Source organism: Syngnathus typhle, linkage group LG7, assembly GCF_033458585.1.
Source record: "Syngnathus typhle isolate RoL2023-S1 ecotype Sweden linkage group LG7, RoL_Styp_1.0, whole genome shotgun sequence".
Taxonomy (NCBI): domain Eukaryota; kingdom Metazoa; phylum Chordata; class Actinopteri; order Syngnathiformes; family Syngnathidae; genus Syngnathus; species Syngnathus typhle.
This window is the reverse complement of record NC_083744.1, coordinates 7793522-7811763: the sequence shown is the minus strand read 5'-3', so window position 1 is coordinate 7811763 and position 18242 is coordinate 7793522. Positions and strand designations below refer to the sequence as shown.

Here is an 18242-nt window from a genome sequence, read left to right as displayed (position 1 = left end):
AGAAAACTGTCAAATAATTTTGGGATATCAAATAATTGTATAATTTCATAACTTTACTGGTTGAATATAAATAAACAGGTGAGATAATACAACAACTGGAATTTATTAAATTGAATGTATATTCATAACTCTAACTATACTTTAACTAGAAAGAAGAACTTTGAATGAAGTTTGAAACCCTAAAGTGGTTGCATTATGTGAGTCTTACAATTCGCCATTGTAGACGCAGACGCACACAGGAAGTCGATATCTGATTAGAGTAGCAAGCGAAAATCAAAGCATTTCATTGAATAATTAATAAAGCAAATCATCAAGTAATAGAAAGCCATAGATATAATGTATTTTAAACGTCTATTCAAAACAAAGCAAACAATTATAGTCTTATATTTACATCATTTTCCTGTTGTAGAGAAACTGCTCCCCAATGTTGCTTTTACTTTGAAAATACGAAAGGAAGTCATTAGATTTTTCTTGACCGATAAGTTTGACAGTTAAAGGCTGGAGTGTTTACAAATTATCCCGAGGTGGTGGTACTTGCTAACATAAGCCACTAACGCAATTTTCTATTGTTTAGGTTCGGCTGCAAGCGTTCTTATACCTACTAAAGATGTCATCCTTCGGCGGAATTAAGTTGCCGAGCCGCCTCCCGTTGCTTTTGACCCACGAAAGTGTTCTCCTTCCTGGCTCGACTGTTCGCTTCAACGTAGATACTCCTCGGAACATGCACTTGATCAAGCAACGTTTGCTCAAGGGGACTTCGCTCAAAAGCACCATTATTGGAGTGATTCCCAACACCAGAGACCCCGCGAAGGATGCCGACGACCTCCCCACTTTGCACAAGTAATGTTGATAAGCACATAAGCACCGGAGTTATGGTTTCATTAGGTTTGCTTGTGACCTCAAGTAGCATAGAAAAGTCAATGGCCATCAGCTAAAAAAGATGTGATGCACTGACAGCTTTTCACTAAGTTGTTATTTTCAAGCAACTACAGCCACAACATTTGATCACTGTCTGCTGGCATGTTACACAACATTATAATGTGATTGGTGAGTCGCGCTGTATTTGCAGCGGGGTGGGGAATCATTGTCAAATTTAGCAAATAGAAATATGTAATTTGTTCTTTTATATAGTGCATGGATGAATACAGTACACTTCTTTATACCTCATTGTCATGAATAAGACTTTATTTCATAACTTTTTTTGTTATAGAGTAACAGATCTGAGGAGTTCAACACAGTCAAGCACACAAAGATGGACTTTAACCTGCCACTAGGCCACTCTGTTTTTTAACTCCTTTTCTGGTTACCTGAACAATCATTGATGCAATTTCTACAGTATAGTTGTCCTCATTAGGTGTAGGGTGGGAACAAAAAATAACCTCTTGACATATTCCTTTATAACTAGCTCATGGTTTCCAACTTACATTAATGAGAAGCAGGCTGTTTTCACCACCGCACTGACTTTTTTCTGCTTGTTTGCAATTGCACAACTGATTCAATTATACTGCACTTCAAAAGAAAAACATTCACCACACATTGCCTTAAAGTTTAAGGCAAACTAGTTTAAGCCTAGTTTAGTTTAAGGCTTAAACTATTTATATGTATTGCTGGTCGGGTGCAAAGTCAGTATTTTTTTTTTTTTTTTTTTTTTTTTCATAATGTAGGCTCTATACAGTGGCATTTCTCGTGACGACGGACCACTTTCAATTTGGTCGTCTTAAAACTAAAAATAAATCATTAGTTGTTCTCTAAATTGAAATGAACCACTAATGCAAAGCCAAATGTTAAAACTGCACAATTAATACACAATACTTTGACCACAAGAGTCAAACCTATAATAGCTAACCAGTCGCCACCTCTTTCGCCCAAAGATAACATCACAGAAAGCTACACAATCTTCCTTGTTGTCAGGTACCACATGCAGAGTAAAATGCGCAACACCAGTCATCGAAATCCTGTGTTGTGTTGGCAAAAATCTGTTCATAGCAGCCGGTCCTATCAATCCAACAGGCCTGGGAACTAAAGCAGGCAGTGGAAAACCAGTAACAGCTTATTTTCATTGTGCTTTCAAGGAAGAAAATCACACTCAGAGGAATTCATCCTGTGATGATGGCTGAAAGTGAGGTCTAGTTATATGCACATTTTAGGCATATTTCTCATAAAAATGTTGGACACATTTATGCATAGATTTATTTTTATATATCAAGTCCAGTAAACAAAACAAAGTTCAAATGTGATGGTTCATTTAAAGGTCAAATTATTTGGTACAGTAGTTTAAAAATTGACATGAATTTTATAAGGACTTGCAGTGGTCAGTGCCTCTCTGCCAACAATTAACAAGCTGTTCGTGGACACCGGTTCAATTGAACTCTGCACAGAGCTGAGAGAATAAACGAGATTAACAAATTAGGAGGGGTTCTTTGAACCCTTTCTATTCATGAGAAATGCGCTGCTGGTTGCAGTAACTTCTAACAGTGATCAAAGACTACATTAGTTCAGAGTGGAGACCGTTTTTGGATCCAACGTCAATAATGATATTCAGGAGCAGGACGATCTGAGAGAAACCCAATTGGTCAGGATAACCTTTTAGGGGCATCCAATAATTGCACCTTTACTTTCTTGATCAAAAAAGAACTAAAATGCTCTAACTTGGCTCGATTAGTGGTTTTACTGATCGAAAGGGTTCAACAGGCTCACTTTTGCCTCTGTCCTCAACAAAATGTCTATGGAGTCAGAGCAGGGTCAATGAAACTGTCGCAATGCCCGAAGGTTTTTTGTTGTTGTTGTTGGTTTTTTTAAATTATTTTTTGGTATTTATTGTTATTGCTGATCTCTAACTTATCACTTCTCTTTTTGTGGGCAGGATTGGCACAGCTGGGATTGCAGTTCAGGTAGTGGGCAGTAACTGGCCAAACCCACACTATAGCCTTCTCATCACTGGATTGTGCCGGTTTAGTGTGTCAAGCCTGCTGACGGAACGACCATTTATTCTGGCTGAGGTGAAAACATATGAATTGATTTATTTGGCGTTTCTATGTACTGCATCCTTTCAAAATTTCAACAATAGTGTCCAGCACAGCACAGAGTTAGCTGTTGATTTTAAAAAGGGTGTGTATTTAACTTTTTGGGCCATAGGAGAGGAGACTTGTGTTGCTAAAGTACAACCATACAAAATATCATACTACAGCCTCATACTAAATGTTTTCCAATATCAACCTGACTTAGATTTACTCAAAGACAACACAAGTAAACAAAAAACACTTTTTAAACAAGTTTTTATTATCAAGAGAGAAAATAAATTCCAAAGCCTTTTTCATCCTTTGTGAAAAACAGATTGTCCCCCCGGCTCCAATAACTGCTTGGGCCGCCCACAGCAGCATCAACAAAAATCAAGTGTTTTCTCTCACAATGAGTCTTTCTCTTCTCTATGGAAATATTTTGCCACCCTCTTCCTTGCCAAATTGCTTTAATACAACAACACTGGAGGGCATTTGAGTTTAAACAGGCTTCTTCGTCACGCTCATTTTATCGCAACTTTGCAGGTGGAGCAGTTGGAACAGTACACCACTCCAGCAGAGGGTGTCTCGGCAGGAGATGGAGAGCTGGAGGAATTGTCACAAATATTCTACCAGACAGCTCTGCAGGTGTTTTGTCTTTATTGGCCGTTGCTTTAACTGCTCAAGCAACCCCTATCCTATGTCTCTGTCCTCTCTTTCACTCTCTGGTGATTGTTGCTTTTGACTTCTTTACTAAAACAACACATGAGATAATGTTAAAGGGATCACGTTTCATCACACAATCACAAATTTGCACCTTTGGGGCAAATCATCATCGGTTTTATCCGACCTCCCATACGTTCTTGATTTTTGGGTTGCACTTTTGTATAAATAGAGATATCACTCAACAATAAGCGCCTTGTGTTATGAAAAGGAATTGGTTGACCTGTTAAAAAGTCCCAATGATCGTCACACACACATATCTGGGTGTGGTGAAATTTGTCCTCTGCATTTAACCCATCCCCATGTGATTTTGATCCATCCCCTGGGGGAGAGGGGAGCAGTGAGCAGCAGCGGTGCCGCGCTCGGGAATCATTTGGTGATCTAACCCCCCCCCAATTCCAACCCTTAATGCTGAGTGCCAAGCAGGGAGGCAATGGGTCCCATTTTTATAGTCTTTGGTATGACCCGGCCGGGGTTTGAACCCACAACCTGCCAGTCTCAGGGTGGACACTCTACCACTAGACCACTGAGCTGGTTGTGCCTTAGTTGATAGAAAATGATTTGATCCATTGTGGCAAGATAATTCAACATCAGCCTATCCAGTGGTTGGAGTATGTTCCAAAGATGTTTCACAAAACTTTCCTGGGAGTTTAAGTATTGAAAGTATTTGCATTGCAACATACCAATCTCAATCCTCCACATCAATGAATAAGGCAGAAAAAAAAAATCCTTAACATTCTATCTCCTGAAATAAACTAGAAATTCGACACGGTGAGTTGTCAGGATATTTACGTGAGTAAAAGTAGAACATTACACAGACTCCTCTTCAAACCATATGCTGGTGCAGTGGACCTCAAAACCTTTCTGACATTCACGAGTGCGTCACCCTAGATTTCAAAAGACATTGCTATCATTCAATGCCCCAACCAATCGCACACTTCCGGAACTTTATGTATTCTTTCATTGTCCGTTGCTGCACCACAAATTATCTAGGAGCAAAGGCGTACCCTGTGTTAGGGTTGATAGATTATACACCCGAGCCCATTTATGACTTTAGTGAGATTAGTCAGTGAGATATCCTTGTATGAGCCTGAATCCAGTCCTCAATGCAAATTATAAGTTCACTTTTTGTAGTTGTTAGGTATGCTGGACATGTCTGTTCCAGTAGTGGCCAAATTCAGACGTCTTTTGGACAACCTTCCCAAGGAAACTCTGCCTGATGTTGTTGCCTCCATGATCCGCACTTCAAACAAGGAGAAATTACAGGTGGGGGTGCAAATTAAACATTTTTCTACAGCGCTTGTCCTCATTAGGGTAGCGCCTGTTCCAGCCCATCTCACCTTTGAAGGGGATAAAAAATTGAAGTAACAAATTGTTTGATGGTATCAATGTTGAAATAATGCCAATATTTGCGACTGAACTTTGTCATAAAGGTACTGGATGCCGTTAGCTTGGAGGAGCGTTTTAAGAAAACATTGCCCATGCTCACCAGACAGATAGAAGGATTTAAATTGGTGCAGAAGACACGGAAAATGTTGCCGGACCCAGAAAAGACGGTAAAAATCATATCAGCGTCTGCAGTCCAAAGCGTTGTTATGAATCGCTTGTGTATTGTCTCACTAGGTGCTATCCGTGTGTAAAAGTGGGATGTTTCCGGGGCGACATTTCAATCTGAATGAGGAAGATGAGGAAGAGGAGAGTGATGATACAGCCTCCCTGGTTAGGAAAGTTCATGCGGCCAACATGCCGGATGCAGCTCTCAGAGTTTGCTTAAAAGAGGTCAAAAGGTAAATACTGTATGTCATGATAGAGGGCTTCAAATAATCCACTCATTATGTGATCAAACTGCGATTCAAAAGATTTACTCGTACAAATTTTGAACCATTGAAGTACTGTTTTACGATAAATATACTAATTTAATTCTCTGTGATACACTGTTCAGAAACATTAAGTCACTGAGCAGACAATCTGCATCACTGAGAACTTAACGAATAGAATTACTCCAAAACCATCACTGTTGAGTGAATCCTTGTTAAAAATTATTTTTTCAAATTTTCATCTTTCTGTAGATTAAAGAAGATGCCGCAATCCATGCCTGAATATGCCCTCACTCGAAACTACTTGGATTTGATGGTAGAGCTTCCATGGAGCAAAAGCACCAAAGGTAAACAACATTTTAATTCTAGTCATTCCGTTTTTGTCATAAAAAAAAAATCTAGAGTGAGAACAGCTTTAAAGCGAGCAGTATGAGGAATATCAAGGAGGCAGCCGCGTATGCTCTCATCTTCGTCGTTCCGCAACCCTCAACCCTCCCCTCTCTGCTCGGTTGAGAAGAAGAAGGGCGGAAAAGCCCCTGGCTTCTCCAATTATCTTGTTTGGGAAGTTCTGCAAGCACCCAATCATTTTGCAGCACAGGATTTTACCTGCTTTAGAGTCCTCTCAAATCAGAAAAAAATGTTTACATTTGAAAGATTTCAAGAAGTATTTATTTCTCTACTTTGTCCCAAACTGTTTGTGTCAACATTTCATGGAAACCCCGCAAATTCCACAGATTGCTTGGATATCCGAGCTGCCCGGACATTGTTGGACAATGACCACTACGCAATGGACAAGCTAAAGAGACGAGTATTGGAGTACCTGGCTGTCAGACAGCTGAAAGCTTCACTGAAGGTTCCTCTAATACATCACTCGATACATAACTGTTTGTTTAGACAATAAAATATAAGAAAACTTTGGGTTTGTCATCAGGGCCCGATCCTATGCTTTGTGGGACCACCGGGAGTCGGTAAGACCAGCGTGGGGCGCTCCATCGCTAAGACTCTAGGCAGAGAGTTTCATCGCATCTCTCTTGGGGGTGTTTGTGACCAGTCGGACATCCGAGGACACAGGTAGACTGGACCTCAGTTGTTGTGTGTCTCGTAATTGTTCGCGTGGGTCAATACAGGCAGTTACGGAATGACACACCGGCAACATTTTCAGATGTATCCATTTGTCCTTTGGGATGTCACAGTATTCAATAAGAACAAGCAAGCAAGAATAAGAAAAGCGCGCCTCACAAACGTTTCTAGGAGTAGGAGGATGTCTACAGTTATTAAATGCCACTTCTTCATTTATATTTCCATTCTTCATGATATGATAATGAACATAGTAATGATATAAAATATTAAGTCCTGAACTTAATGATCTTTATAAGATGAACATTGACCAAAAATAATAACGGCAATATTATTTGTCAACTCGTCAACAAGTACTATCCTACTTGCCAATTATATGCCAAGTAGGATATTAAACTTCTACTATTGGAAAGACAGAGAAAACATACGCACACGATATGGACACAGAGTGTATGATATGGTGTTCTTGAGTTTTGTGTGAATACGGCATAGTTCAGCTCATATGGTTTTAGTCATGTGTAAAGTGGACTTTGTGTACAAGCCTACTTCCATTCACAGGTACAATTTACCAACATTTTGAAACTAGTCCAAAACTAGACTGTGAGTAATGCTTTCCACATGTCTGGTAGTGGTTTCAAAGGTGATGAAGACCATCTGCAGTTGTTTTAAAAAAAAAAAAAAAAAAGCTTCTTCACCCAAACTTCAGTTTTGTCATGTGGTGTCTCGCATTGCTGCTTGTTCTGGTTTTGTTTATAAAATACTTCTTGCAGGAAGGCAACCATTCGTCAACAGTGGGGAGGGAGGGTGTATTCCCTATCGGAGAATAATCCACGAGGTTGCTGCTGAGTAAAAGCATATGCAATGCGTACTGTGTATTCCATATTGGGACATGTACAGGAGACTCCGCTTGCTTACTTAAACCTGTATTTTGATGTTTCTTTATGTTGGTAATAATGATATTAATGATATCTAATATTTACTCTGAGCCCAGGCGTACGTATGTAGGCAGCATGCCGGGCCGCATCATCAACGGTTTGAAGATGGTGGGTGTCAATAATCCAGTTTTCCTCCTGGATGAAGTGGATAAACTGGGGAAGAGTATGCAAGGAGACCCTGCAGCTGCACTGCTAGAGGTTAGTTCGCCTTGTGAACTTTCTGTGCGTGCCCGCGCATGAATCATACTTCAGACATAAATTTTCCCTCCCCCGCCAACATGGCGATGCGTGTAATTATGGCGGCCAGCACGTGTGCGGAACAATTGCCGAACTTTCAGAACAGCGCTTCCACGTCAATGGAAAGTGAAGACAGGGAGAATGTTACGAGAATTTTTGTCCCGTCAACATAACAAAAGTCTCTCTAAACAAAAGATTTGAGCTCATACGGGATAATTCATCTTTGCTTTGAACGTGCTTATCCAACAGCGCATGCTTTGAATTTTTCGCAACCCTAAGCTGACTTCACGTCGCACCATTAGGTACTTGACCCGGAGCAGAACCACAGCTTCACAGACCACTATCTCAACGTGGCTTTCGATCTCTCTCAAGTGCTCTTCATCGCCACGGCCAACACCACTGCAACCATCCCCCCAGCCCTGCTGGACAGAATGGAGGTGCTGCAGGTGCCCGGTGAGTGAGTCACGCTTGATGAACATACATCAAACTGTGTGTCCGATCACAATTCGATACATCTACAGTACATTCATGCATACGACACGCCACATTACTGCAAAGAATTGAAAGTGAACATTTGTGAGGTACTTGGATTTATTCTTTAGTTTGGAAGACCTATTGTTGACATTCTTTTTATAAAAACTCACCATGTCGTCAAATGAGCGTTTCAGGATACACGCAGGAGGAGAAAGTGGAGATAAGTAACCGGCACCTGATCCCTAACCAATTGGAGCAGCACGGATTATCAACTAAGCAGCTGCATATACCTCCAGACACCACCATGGACATTATTAACAGGTGCATTCAGAAAAAGATCCTCTAAAATTAACATTCTGGTTGAAGATGCATCAATTAGAAGACAAATGTCTGTTCCTATTATTATTATTATCATCATTATTATTAAAATGCTATTTAGATTTTGTACCTAGCAAGCATATAGAAGAGTATGCAAGGATTTCCAACCAGGCTGTGTCACTGTTTTAATTTAAAAAAAAAAAAGATGCACTTTTTTTTTTTTTAAAAGGATGTGTAAACCTCATGACAGCTGGTGGAAGTCTATAAAATGATATTTGTGCACGATTTGATTTGATTGGTTGATGCACTTGAGACACTTTTCCACACCTCGATAGAAGCTGAGCATTGCTTGGCTTTTTACAGGTACACACGTGAGGCTGGTGTACGCTCACTGGAGAGGAAAATTGGAGCCGTCTGCCGAGCCGTTGCTGTAAAGATCGCTGAAGGCCAAACACATTCTAAGAGTGAAGAATTGACTCCAGAGGATCACACACAACAGGGAGGTAAAATGTTGACGCTAATGCCGCTTTTCCGGAAAAAGAACACATTGCTAAGAAATGTCATGACGACCCTTAGGAAAAAAAAGTGTTTGAATTAGCTCGCATAACGTAAGAAATCAGACAATTTTCTGAGAATTTTCATAGAAAATAAATCTAGGTAGTTTCTCCAAATTTGAAACTACAACTCAGACTGCATAAGTAAAGAAAAATACGATTGTAAATTCAATCTTTCTACCAGACAAGTCAAAAGACTTTAGCACTTTCTAATCCGACACGATCAATTTACTGCCGTACTTACTGTTTTTCATTTGTTGCGTATTTATGGCCTCATCTGAAGTTACGACTTCACGACAGCCTTTATCGTAGCTTTGTGATAAATTTGTCTGCGCTCCACTTTGCTGCAGCTGTCTGTTTATTTGCCCCAATCTCCTGCCCAATAAACTTTTGTATCCTTACCCTGGCCAAGAGCAACATGCTGAGAACTACAGGAAACTTTCTTCTTTGTCAGCATGGTCTTATTCCAATGAATGCAATTTCCTACCACACTTATTTGGGTGTCTATCTTTGTCTAGTGCCTGTTTGATTGACTGTAAAGCAGTCTGGGAAGCAAACTAGCCTCACAGCCAAAGTCAGTTCCAGGTCATCAGTAACCGCGGACAGGATGTAATAGGAAATGGATCATAGATTCAAAATGAAAGTTGAATTCCTTTTGAATTCATTACAGACTTAACACTTTTAGAGTAATCTAGTCTGTGATTCCCAAAGCTGTGCGCATGCTCCAAATCTGTTTTAATTGAGATCAGATGTCATGTGTTTTCCTTTGGATCTTCGCATTGGCATTTTGTGGTGCTGACTTGTCTTCATTTTCAGCTTTCAAGCTTTATGTGTCATGACTATATAGAATATTGTTAGACAGCTCTAACTTTGAAGAAAGGTTCACCTCTATTAATTACATCCCCGGAATACCTTTGGGACATCTGATCTAGTCATCAATTTTATTGGGGCAATGCTTTATTGTAGGAATTGGCATAATTGACTCTCACATGGTTCAGCAAATGATTCTCACATGTGCTTTGAGAATGCTATAAATATTCTATGTGCTGTAAGTGAATATAATAAAAGCCACATCCTTTTGCCTTGATAGGATCATGATCATGTGAACTGTTTACATAGTGTGATGAAAGCGTTGGGGCTGCCTTCATGCATGTTGTGCTGTACCTCTTTGAAACATCTGTTTTTTGATCTTTTGCTGTTGTCCTTTTTTTATTGGCTTTCCTTTTAAGAACTTTTCATTCATATCCATTGCCTGATCTGTTAAGTCCTCCCCCAGGTGTGGATGTGACAGTACTCCTGTTGAGTTCACTTTATAGACTTTCTGTTGATGCCAATTCCTGACACTGACAGCTTATTGCTATGTTGTTGTTGTTTTGGCCACCAGTTGGACATTTACAAGAGCCAGACCTGCTCAAACTATGCATTGACTGGCAAAAGCCTATAATGTGTCCGCTGAGGTTTGTTGTAAGTTGGAAGAGCAAGTAAAAACTTTGTCCTGACAGGGATTTGACAGAACAGTCAAAGGATAGAAGCCATGAACACAAAGAGAACAGAATGGTCTGGATTAGTGAGGAGCACAAGAATGAGTTGTGTATGTCGACTTGGCCTTCGTATGCCCCACATCTCGGTCCAAAGGCACATCTGTAGGATGTGGAGCAACATATCCTGATTGGACTTGGAAGAGCAAAAGCTGCAAATTTCCATCTTGGTGGAACACACACACATTTTTTTTTTACCCTGACTATCAGAAAGTGTCCTCCCTCAAAGAGCAGCTAATTCCGCCTATGAATTTTCAATAGCGCTTTTTGTTCAGACTGAGTCTTTAATCATCACCATTACAGATGCCAAGCTCCGTCCGATACCATCATTACTTTTGATACATAGAAATTCCCCCAGAAATCATGACGGATAATATTAAAGAAAGACCTAAATAGACCAAGATAACAATTTTGCTTAGAATTGCCTGAAGTCAATGGCAACGTTCTACTAATTTCCAGTTTCTCATCATAAAATGGTCACAAAGTCACAAGTTCTGCTACCTTGAAACAAGGCTGGTATCTGCACCAATACTTGGTATCGGTACTTGCTCATCCCTAGCATTGAGTAATCGGTCATAAATTTGAAGTGGCTGTTGTTAATGTGTGTCACAAAAAAAACAAATCTACGGTTAATCTTTTGACACGCACTAAAACACCTAGAGCAAATAACTCAGCACCATGTAATTTTTTTGTACTAAACAGAGAAGGCAGCCCCCCCGGCGATGCCAATCATAATAGACCACAGGGCTCTTAAAGACATCCTGGGAGCTCCGCCCTTCGACATGGAGGTAAGTGGGATGAAGAGCACATGCAGATCATTACAATACTGCTAATGCTCTCGATGTGTCGTGAATTATCGAAAGCCGTCTCTCAACTGGTCTGCAACTATTTATGTCTCTCCTAAGTAGTGAGTTTTTCAGCTTCGACATCTCCTGCGCATCACGTCACCGCTTCCTCTGCACCCTCTGTCACTTCATCGTTCATGACCTTGTTTTGAAAGAATGAATTTTGCTCAGTTGGATTTTCATCTGACAAATCCAATGTGTGTGCATGTGTCAGGTGTCGGAGCGGCTTACACTACCTGGAGTGGCCCTGGGCCTTGCCTGGACTCCTCTGGGTGGCGAGATCATGTTTGTGGAGGCCAGTCGAACAGAGGGCGAGGGTCAGCTGACTCTCACGGGTCAGCTAGGCGACGTCATGAAGGAATCGGCGCATCTCTCCATCAGCTGGCTTAGAGCTAACGCTAAACGCTACCGGCTCACAAACAGTGAGTCCATCGACACGTACCAACTGATCCCTACAGGACATTTACCGTGTGGATTTATTTTGGAAACAGTGGTGGGGGCTCCGGACCCTTTAGAAGGGACGGACATCCATCTTCACTTCCCTGCTGGAGCTGTGACCAAGGATGGCCCATCTGCTGGCGTTACCATAGTAACCTGCCTGGCATCTCTCTTCAGTGGACGACTGGTCCGGTCAGACGTCGCCATGACCGGAGAGATCACGCTGAGAGGCCTGGTTCTTCCGGTACGTCAGGTTGACTTCAAGAAAGACAGTTTCAACTCGACTGATGGCTCTGTGTTTGCCATTGTGCACTTTTGCACATTTGAGCTTTGTAACCCCACCCACCGACTTGAACTATGGCATTGATCGCTTTACAGTGTCTCTCACTTTTTTTATGGGTTTTTTTGTGTTTAAAAAACAAACAAATGTTTCCCATAAAATGATTCCTGTTTCCCAACAGAGAAGATTTTGTTCATGTATATTTTTGTCCAAAGTATTTTTGTACATTTGAGGAGGGTGCAAGGATTAGAACATGACCATAACTGAAAAGAATACATGTACAGTTTGTGTGCAACAAATCTTAAATGACTGAACCATAAAAATTAGAGCGGCATATAAATCTCCTCACCAGGGAATTTCCTCTGGCATAAAGTGTACGCAACTGGATTTTCATGTCCTGATCATTTGATTGATCATTCAGCACCACAAGATAGACATTTGTACTCTGCGTCACAACTGAGCAAAGAGTCATAAAACTGATTGAGAGCTTTGCTCTTTGGCCTCAAGGTTTTTTGTTTTTTTTTTGCACTTTATGCCAGGGATTCCCTGAGGAAATTCCCTGGCATAAAGTGCATGCAACTGTATCTTCATGTCCTGATCATCTGAGTGATCATTCAGCACCATAAGATAAGCCATTGGTACTCTTTGTCACAACTGAAAAAAGAATCATAAAACTGATTGAGAGTTTTGCTCTTTAGCCTCAAGGTTTTTTTTTTGCTTCCTTACTCTGTATCTTAACAATACACTGGTCAATTTTCTTGTTTCGATTTAAAAAATGAGGGAATGATTGAATCACGCACATTTGTTTGTGGTCTTCCTCAGGTGGGCGGTATTAAAGACAAAGTGCTGGCAGCTCACAGGGCGGGCGTCAAGCGAGTCATTGTGCCCAAACGTAACGAGAAGGACCTGGAGGAGCTTCCGGCGAATGTGCGAGACGGCCTGGACTTTGTCACCGCAGCCGACCTGGACCAGGTGCTGAACGCTGCTTTCAACGGAGGCTTTCCCGTGACAGAAGATATGGGTCAACTCCCTCAGCTCAGCAGCAAGCTGTAGCGTGGCTCATTGGTACGACCCTCCAGCATGCATGCAAACAAACTCCCAAGTTTCCATGTGTCACCAGTCACCAATTCAAGGCTCCTTCTATCAATAAAATAAAATATGCTTGCTTTTTACATGTAAAATGGAAAGCAATTGCTCATTTGATGTATTGTTATATATTTCATTATATAATTTTGGTCCCAGAATCTTGCACACAAAAAAAATCACATTTCGTTTTGTTTTGTTTCATTTATTTCAAACGTGGAAAAAAATAGGATTACTGTACACAAATGAAAAGACGACAAAATACATGCATATATACATATATACACATACAGACATACATATATATATATATACACATATATATATATATATATATATATATACATATATACATACACACATACACATTCAAAATAATCACACAAAATGCATACAAATAAAAAGTAAAGGCCATAAATGATTTAAAACCATGACAAGGGAGTACCGTTTTTTTCCATGTATAATGCGCCCCCATGTATGATACACACCGTAAAAATGGCATGTCGATGCTGGAAAAAAGCCTGTACCCATGTATAATACGCACCCGAGTTATGACTTTTTTCTTTTTTTTTTTTAAAGTCCCAATGATCGTCACACACGCATCTGGGTGTGGTGAAATTTGTCCTCTGCATTTGACCCATGCCCGTGTGATTTTGATCCATCCCCTGGGGGAGAGGGGAGCAGTGAGCAGCAGCGGCGCCGCGCTCGGGAATCATTTGGTGATCTAACCCCCCAATTCCAACCCTTAATGCTGAGTGCCAAGCAGGGAGGCAATGAGTCCCATTTTTATAGTCTTTTGTATGACCCGGATGGGTTACTTAAGTCCGTAAACGTAAAATTATTTCAGAAAAAAGATCATCTTTGGGAACAACCGGATGTTATTCTGCCGTATGTTATTAAATTGTTGTAACATGATTTTCTTCAAAAAAAAAAAAAAATTGTACCCATGTATAATGTGCACCCTAGATTTTAGGACAATAAATTAGTTAAATTTTGCGCATTATACATGAAAAAAAACGGTATTTATACAATGCTAATTTCACTTATTCCGGGGGGGAGTGAAGAATTAATTGGTTGATTCCAACTTGACTTGAAAACATCTTAAAAAAATCTCTAACATTGTGACTTTTTCTTTCCTTTCCACACAGCAATACAATACAATACAATTTTGTACAAGCAGAAATCCCTTGTGACAAATCCCAGCAAACTGTTCTAAAAGAATGTTACGTGAGGGATATGGGCAGAAAGAACAGTTGACAGGATCGTGAAGAACATCCATGTTTTGTGTTATTCATCAGCCAGTGACCCCATGGCGTCTTCACCTCAAAGCTGTCATCTGGTTTGAGGCTTGAAAATCAAATATTTTGAGCTTCTTTGTTCCTTCATCAGAAACAGAGGGAGAGTGTTTCTTTATCATGACAAGTACATTACTTCAAATTAAATCAGACACATACAATGCTAGAAGGGTTCTGGGATAGGAAAAGTCAATTGGAATAGGCTTTGGCACACCCCCAACTAACCAGTGCACCATCATGCTGGTAATGTATGAATCTTGATTCAATCATTTCGATTTCTATTCTCTCAATATATTTTCCATACATATGGTCTACATACGCCTCAAGTGCATATGAATTGCCAGACCCATCTTTCCATTGTACAAATCAAAGCACAAAAATGTGCCCACTCCCACCATACATAATCATTTCTGACCAGAACCATATTTCTTCCTCTTGAACACATCCTTCAAGGTCATAACATCAAATATGTTTCGACAGGTTTGACATTCTGTTACGGATGCCCCCTCCCAAAAATGCATGACTGTATTTATGTCTGAGTTAGCTGCTCCTCAATGATCTATCCAGTATATAAAGTCGCTAACATTGTCATGGGCGGTGGTGTGCTGTGGATAACAACCCCCCCCCCCCCCTCCCCTCTCTTGCTGAAATAATTCCCAGACAGTCCTTGAAGTTTTGCAAACTTTATGCTCCTCCATCACAGCAGAAAGTCTCAAACAAACTTGCCCATTAGCCCTCATTAGAAACCCTAACTCGAGTGCAGGGTTAGGGAATCCTGGTCCCACGAGAGCCATAACCGGCCTCTTTTCCCAAGTCTTCCTACTGCAACACACCAGATCTAGATGATCAGCTCATCTGTAGAATCCTGAAACCATTCTGATCATTTCAATCACGTGTTTTGCAGCAGGGAGACGTAAAAAAAACAGGCCAGCCATTGGTCACGTGGGTTCCCTCACCCTGTTGTCATAAATCCCTACTTTGAAACCCTAATATTGACATAAAGCACTACTTTGAAATGCTATCCAGGTTTGGCAGCTGGAAGTCTATAAATACACAATCCCCGACAAATATAATGGAGCATAAAAAATATTTTAGGCAAAGGTGCTGTGTGCTGTGGATGCCTTCCTTAGGTGGGTGTCCGTCCATAGCCAACAAGTGTGCTCTACCGCTAAATAATAAATGTTACAAATACAATTATTTTCCAATTTCGCGGACCACCTGCAATGCCGCCACGGACCACTAGAGGGCCGCGGACAACCGGTTGACAATGGCTGCGCGACTGCATTGCCTCTGAACAAACATCAGATTCATTTGCCCTTTGAACAGTTTGCCATGCACGCTATGGGGTGTCTTTGAATTCATTTCTCTCCTTTTCCACGCTTTTCTCTTGCCAACATTCTGATCCAAAATTGATCTTGGTTTTGGCCCTTCTAGAGAACAACTTATTTAATTCACCTTGTACAAGTCTTTATTTTTGTGTGAATTCCTGCCTTGAAGAAAAACAAACACAATGCGAATCATAGTTTTCAAATAAGGCTTGGGCCCTGGAGAATAAATTGCGTAAATTTCCAACACTCTCCATACTCATTTCAAGAACCTTGGAAGATTTCAACATTTTCTGGCAACACAGTCTTCTTGTTTTTCATTCTCAGATGTTTCCACCTTGAATGTGACCCGTGCTTTGTCTTTTCAGGCCTTTATTCATTGAGATATCTGGCTGTACATTTGAGATGATGTTGGTCAACTGTCCAAATACATTACTATTGGTTTTTCTTTTTCTTTTTTTTTAACACCGTCGTGCTGCCTTGGTCATGCCGCGCCGCTGCCCAGCATCAGGTTTCCATGACAGTATTATTTTTAAACAGTCTGTGGGTGTCTGTGGTAATAACAGGATCAATTTTAACCTGCCTGAGTGCACGCGTGTGGTGTGAGGGATTGATTTTAATTCAAAGACCTTCAGGGTTGTTTTTTCTGTTTGAAAACTGATACACAATGAGTGTGTGACTGATCAAACAATGTACGTACTACTGTCCAAATAATGGACACTTTTTCCATCTGTCCTCAATTTTATTGTATTTGCAACACGATCAACAATAAAGGATTTGTATTCAATTTGAGTCCACGAGGCAGCAGGACATATAATGTCAGTATACTGAATAGGGCTGTCCTCCCATGCATGAATAAGAAAGAACAAACAAGGTGATGATTAAGGATTATGTGAAACTCAATGTCGTGGGAAAATCGTACGGATATTTTTAAAGGCGCTTGTCCAGATGAGGATTATTGAGATGGACACTATGTGCAAGCTGACAGGAGCCTCCAGTGTTACGAAGCCCTTTAGGGGACACGGAAGGAGGAAAAAAAGACAAACAACAACATTGCATTCCTTCGAACCGATTCTAATGAGTCTCTTCTAACTGGAATGCACATCACTAGTACAAAAGAGTACAGACGGCCAAGTATTTCCAGGGTGTAATAGCCAACTGGTTGGTGACGCGGGCTCTGGCTCGGAACGGGCATGGTTTGACACCGGGTGTGAGCATATACCTAATCGTGCTTTTAGAATTGGGACCTTGCTTTGTACGCATATGCAAACAATTGCAAGTATTATGTAAATACAAAAGGTGACCCCGTGAAAGTCAACCAAATCTTTTCACGCAGGTGTGTTTAACTAACTTGGAAAACATATTGGAACGTGGCCCCTCGAGGACTGGAAGTCATCACCCCTGGTTTAAGTGAAAAGTGCCACACCCGCCCTCACCCCCACTTTCTGATTGGCTGTTTGATCTGTGACGTCACTTGGACACTCCATTAGGTACACCGCCATTTTCAAGTGAACCTAATAACAGGCCACTTTATAAGGGAAATATCATGGTCAAAGGTCACAGGTGTCAAGCTCTAGTCCTTGGGGCCGCATTCCAACATGTTTCCCAGGATTCCCTCGTTAAGTGCACCTGCGTGAAAAGTTTTAGCTCCTGCGGAACGTGAAAGGAGCTAAAACTTTTCACGCAGCTGCGCTTAACGATGGTCACTTGGAAAACATATTGGAACGCGGCCCCGAGGACTAGAGCTTGACACCTGTGACCTTTGGCCATTCCCTAATAAAGTGGCCTGTTATTAGGTACACTTGAAAATGGCGGCGTACCTAATGGAGTGTCTGTGTGATTCCCTCGTTAAGCGCACCTGCGTGAAAAGTTTTAGCTCCTGCAGAACGTGAAAATGACCAAAACTTTTCACGCAGGTGTGTTTAACGAGGGTAACTTTCTGATTGGCTGGTTGACATCACTCAGACACTCCATTAGGTACACCGCCATTTTTAGGTGTACCTAATAACAGGCCAGTTCATTAGGGAAAAAATCATGGCCAAAGCTTAACTGATAGTTAAAAGTGCCACACCTGCCCTCACCCCCACCTCCTGATTGGCTGGTTGATCTGTGACGTCAAATGGACACTACATTAGGTACACCACCATTTTCAGGTGTACCTAATAACTTTATGCATTTTTTGTACGTGTCAAGAATGTGTATTTGACGACTTGCTCTTTATTTTGGGGGACACCAACACATATTACACAACGAAAAACACATACATATTGTCATATAAAGCAGTTAACCAAATCTCAAATTTTTGTT

The 18242-nt window shown here is 40.9% G+C and overlaps 1 protein-coding gene across 3 annotated transcripts; it reads left to right on the top strand.

The window, feature by feature from the left end:
* The first annotated feature begins 472 nt into the window (after positions 1 to 472).
* lonp2 (lon peptidase 2, peroxisomal) lies at positions 473 to 16722 on the top strand. 3 transcript variants are annotated; one of them, XM_061282972.1, is made up of 18 exons: positions 473 to 840; positions 2864 to 2999; positions 3543 to 3644; positions 4854 to 4985; positions 5153 to 5275; positions 5343 to 5506; positions 5789 to 5883; positions 6271 to 6389; positions 6468 to 6607; positions 7605 to 7746; positions 8088 to 8238; positions 8454 to 8580; positions 8941 to 9080; positions 11372 to 11457; positions 11729 to 11936; positions 12006 to 12196; positions 13055 to 13297; positions 14464 to 16722. In XM_061282972.1, the coding sequence occupies exons 1-17, from the start codon at positions 608 to 610 to the stop codon at positions 13283 to 13285; spliced, it is 2520 nt and encodes an 839-aa protein (XP_061138956.1). In that variant the 5' UTR covers positions 473 to 607; the 3' UTR covers positions 13286 to 13297; positions 14464 to 16722. The 3 variants fall into 3 exon arrangements, with proteins under 3 accessions (XP_061138956.1, XP_061138955.1, XP_061138957.1); XM_061282971.1 differs by having other exon boundaries at positions 13055 to 16722; XM_061282973.1 differs by lacking the exons at positions 473 to 840; positions 2864 to 2999 and having other exon boundaries at positions 4861 to 4985; positions 13055 to 16722.
* The last annotated feature ends 1520 nt before the right edge of the window (positions 16723 to 18242 follow it).

Bases quoted from the DNA above. Each gene is read 5' to 3' on its own strand.
- lonp2 (XM_061282972.1), top strand. From the start codon at position 608: ATGTCATCCTTCGGCGGAATTAAGTTGCCGAGCCGCCTCCCGTTGCTT. The intron at 3,000-3,542 runs GTGAAAACATAT...GCAACTTTGCAG, and splicing joins GACCATTTATTCTGGCTGAG to GTGGAGCAGTTGGAACAGTA. The intron at 11,458-11,728 runs GTAAGTGGGATG...TGCATGTGTCAG, and splicing joins CTCCGCCCTTCGACATGGAG to GTGTCGGAGCGGCTTACACT.